At 37.5% G+C, this 4843-nt stretch overlaps 1 gene segment (V, D, J or C); it reads right to left on the bottom strand.

Annotated features, from left to right (window-relative positions):
* Nucleotides 1-638: 638 nt before the first annotated feature.
* On the bottom strand, nt 639-4434 carry LOC116366459 (Ig kappa chain V-III region CBPC 101-like). The segment is given in 3 exon segments: nt 639-1256; nt 1493-1625; nt 3285-4434. Coding segments are annotated over 3 exon segments (639 nt in total).
* Between the last annotated feature and the right edge of the window lie 409 nt (nt 4435-4843).

Raw genomic sequence — 4843 nt, forward strand, 5'->3', positions numbered from 1 at the left:
ACCCCGCTATCATCCAGAAGGCGAGGTCAGTACAGGTGCATCAAAGCTGGGACCGAGAGACTGAAAAACAGCTTCTATCTCAAGGCCATCAGACTGTTAAACAGCCACCACTAACATTGAGTGGCTGCTGCCAACACACTGACACTGACACTGACTCAACTCCAGCCACTTTAATAATGGGAATTGATGTAAATATATCACTAGCCACTTTAAACAATGCTACCTTATATAATGTTACTTACCCTACATTATTCATCTCATATGCATACGTATATACTGTACTCTATATCATCGACTGCATCCTTATGTAATACATGTATCACTAGCCACTTTAACTATGCCACTTTGTTTACATACTCATCTCATATGTATATACTGTACTCGATACCATCTACTGTATCTTGCCTATGCTGCTCTGTACCATCACTCATTCATATATCCTTATGTACATATTCTTTATCCCCTTACACTGTGTATAAGACAGTAGTTTTGGAATTGTTAGTTAGATTACTTGTTGGTTATAACTGCATTGTCGGAACTAGAAGCACAAGCATTTCGCTACACTCGCATTAACATCTGCTAACCATGTGTATGTGACAAATACAATTTGATTTGATTTGAAACCATACCAGGCCAACATAGAAATAAAACAACCTTGATTACTCACCCTAGTCACACCCTGACCTAACCAAAATAGGGAATAAAAAGGCTCTCTATGGTCAGGGCGTGACAGTCCAATCTTTTTAAAGGCTGCATTGTAAGTTCCATATATCTTAGTAGGCATTTTAATTGATTGTTGACCTCAGTTTGTTATTATGGTGCAATGTTAATCAGTTCTAAGGTTACGAGGCTTCTTCCCATCTGATCCTTTACATTAATAGTGGTCATAAAAGTACATTTGGCATCCAGTTTTGTTCCGTTGCCGACCAGGATCTCACCACATGTGGCCACAGCGCAGTAGTAAGTCACAGCATCAGAGGGGCTGAGGTTGTTCTTGGAGAGGCTGAAGACACAGCTATGTGTAGGAGAGGGAGTTTCAGGGCTCTTCTTACACTCACCACTCTTGTTCCCAGAGGTGTAAATGACTCCTGGATGGGATTCTCCTGATCCGGCTCTGAACCAGCACACACTGTGTTCTCCTGTACAGGTCTCAGAGAGTACTGTACACTGCAGAGTCACAGAGTGTCCTGGATGGACTGGGTCAGACACTGGCCTCTGCACCACGGTATGGTAGTGTGACCTCTGGTGATTCTTACCTAAATGGGATAGATGTTTCGATTCTCTAATACATCACATGCTTCACAAAGATTCTAAGAGTTCAGTTTTGTCAGCTAATTGTATACATTAATGAGGGTTTTTATTTTGTAATAACACATATGTGTATGCTACTACTGGCATTCAAACAATTCACACAACACAGTGGGTACAATGCGAGCTGTGTGAATAACATGTAAATGTACTAATGTTAATAGTATTTAGGCACTATGATTACCTTTTAATAGTAAAAAAGTCCCATTGATAAAGTTGACTTCATAGGCTGTTCTCACTGCACAATAGTAAACGGCTTCATCTGTTGGGTCCGTGTTTGTAATAGCAAGTCGATACATCCCATCAGCATCAGCCTTCTCCACATTGAAACGCGAATGGTTAAAGTTCTTGTGCCATGAAAACAATGATGCATTACATACATTAACCTAATATTCATATAGGTCTGATAATGGCACTGCTTTAGCGAAGACTAAGCCACCATAATTGTTATTTTGCAATTATGTAATAAATTACTTAACACATGATATTTCCTGTATGGGGAAACAAGATGAGGGGAACACATCTCGACAATCTGGTAAAAAAAATAAAGTAAAGGACTGAGTAGTCTATACTCGGAAAAGGAAAGTCGTTTGCTAAGTTTCAATGAACTTGTCCAGTGATTTTGTTTTGACGACATTTAGAAAAGTCGCATATAGAAAAATATTCGACAATTGCCAGCCAGCTACGGTGCATTTCCATTTAAACATCTTGTGTCGCAGTAGCTGTCTTTTATCGGTGCAATAAAAAGACAGACAATTCATTCATCAATTAAATTGCAGGTGAACATACAGGCCTATTTAGGACGAAAGTGACAAATATGGTGATTGAAAATAATTGAAATGTTAGCTAGGCGGCTATTTCAGTGGCTGATTGACTGATGTGCTATATACAGCTCTGATATCATTACAGATGAGACATTAAGGTATGATTTCAACGCTCTTGATTGATTACATTTGTAACACTTTCAGAGCCCTTATATTTGCAAAAAAATAGTGTAATATTTTAATAATAATGAGGCAATTGAAGTGTTTCCATTACCCATTTAGGCCAATTGCGCAGTTTCATGTCTACGGTAGCCCGTAAAAGCCCGAACAGATATAATGCAAGATTTCAGTAATGTTTGCAATATTCTCATAATTATAATGTGCCAACGTATCGCCACGGTCCGTGCCATGGTGAAACGTGCACTCCTGTAGATCGGAAACAATTGGATGGTTAAACTTGCCAGACAACCACAAAAGTAAGGCGAAGCAATTCAGGCATTCTTGACAGTCTGAACAATCCTTGTCCTGCAAATACACATTATTTGTATAGTTGAATGTTTATTTTGCAAACAGTAGGCATTTAAAAATAAATGTGAAGTGAAACGTTAGTTACACCGTGGCATAAAGTGCCCAACGTAGCTACCTTCAAAATGATTCGGCAATGACCATTCTTTTCGAAAAACACCGTTTCCGTTTTCATTTGTCGCAATAAAGAAAGTTCTACAAAACAGAAAGTCACCCTGTGGAACGAATAAAAATCTTTCCGATCTTTAGGTTTCTCCTGTATCTGCCGCTTCTATTAGACCTTGTAATGATTTTTTTGTGACATTGCTTTTGTCGAATAAACTCGTGTCAATGGAAATATGTCTAATGTAGGCTACATTCACTTTAGGTTAACAAGACCAACAAATAATGAAAATTGTAGGTATCAAAAATATAAACAGATTTCTATTATACCATGTAAAATTAGGCTAATGCTTATTTTGATACTTGATTAATAAGCCGAAACCGTTACAATACCTTCTTCAATGGATAAGCAGAGTGTAAATAATCAAACTAATCTTAGGAAACGCTCCAGATCATACGTTAAATGTTACCATTTTTCATGAAGTCTCGTAGCCTAACCTACAAAACGGATATGAAATAATATTCTCCACTCTCTAAAGTCTCATTTATTCACCAGGTATTATTTTGAAAATATAGTGTACTTACAAGCGCTACTCCACAAAAAGACCCTCTTGACGCACTCGTAGACGGTGCTGAATGGTCAGTCATTTATGATTATCTCCTATAATAGCTTTCGACCATCTCTCCCCACCCAAAAGAGTGTACCAACCTACAGCTATCCACCCTATGACTGTAGCTGAATTTTAAAAAAAAGGTCCAATGAGCTGTTTTAATCTCATGATCTAATAATTTCTTGGAAAAATGTAATTGTTAAGTACCTTACTGTGATTCTTTTCAATTAAAATCGTCGATTAAAAAATATAAAATAGCTTCTTAGCAAAGAGCAATTTCTCAAGATAAAAGTTTGCTAGGACTGTCTGGGAGTGGTCTGAGTGGGGAAAACTAGCTGTTATTGGCAGAGAGGTTTGGAGCTCTCTTTCTAATTGCCTGGTGATGTCACCAGGCAGGCCAACACTCCATTCCACAACAACAGGCTGACATTGCAGGTGGTCCTTTCAAACAGCTCTTACACCAAATGGGTATCATCATCATTTTCACAATTTCACAGTATTATTCCAACCTCATAGTGTGGAAATAAATATAGCACACATGAAATCAAGTTTGACTGCACTGGGCCTTTAAAATAATCCAAAAAGTAATCTATTTTTCTAAAGTATCAGTCACCTGATTACAATATTTGTGCAGGTATAGTAAGTGATTACAGTTTCAGGTTGTTTGCAATCGTGTAATCAGTTACTCACCAACACTGTTGACAGGAATAAATACTCAGATACTTCTACCTGAAGCAAGAAATTAGGTCTCTGTAAATGTAGCCTATTGGGCAGGCTGTGCTGCAGCTGGTGCATGTTGGGATATGTCCTTGCCACTCCAGCATAGCTGAAATGCATTTGCACTTCAAAAAGGCTCGTTCAAACTTGCATTCTAGTAGGCAACGACCATGTCATAATGACAGATGTTAAAACACTTTATGCTGAGTTTGTTTGAATACAGGCTATATGGATCATATCTAAACATAATTACATTTCCCTGTAAAATAGCGTAAACAGAGTAGGTCCCTCTGAAGATTGCAATCTTGCACCAACTATGGGGCTTTCACAACTGCATAAATAGCACATGACTCTTTGCTATTTGTTACAGCCAAAGCTTCCTACTTCTGACAGTCAAAAGCTGTAGTTAAATCAAACTAGAGCATCATAAATAGTCAGCAAATAATCCAAAGGTGTTTACAGTCTATCCGAGAGTTTGTTCTTATTAAAATTCGTTTTCAATCCAAGAGTGGTGTTTTTCCTTATTGAGCACCAAAATACAAAGTGTACGAAATACCATCAAAACGGTCACTGTTGGCTCTTATGCTCTTTTGTATATGGGCTGAACAACCATGATTGACAATTCATATAGACCTACTGAAGTAAATAATTATAATAATGAAAACAATGATGCATTAGATATATTAACCTAATATTCATATAGGTCTGATAATGACACTGCTTTAGTGAAGACTAAGCCACCATAATTGTTATTTTGCAATAATATTAAATTACTCGAAAATATAAGATTCCATGAACTTGACCATTGATTTGTTT

This window comes from Oncorhynchus kisutch, unplaced genomic scaffold, assembly GCF_002021735.2.
Source record: "Oncorhynchus kisutch isolate 150728-3 unplaced genomic scaffold, Okis_V2 scaffold1485, whole genome shotgun sequence".
Classification (NCBI taxonomy): Eukaryota; Metazoa; Chordata; class Actinopteri; order Salmoniformes; family Salmonidae; genus Oncorhynchus; species Oncorhynchus kisutch.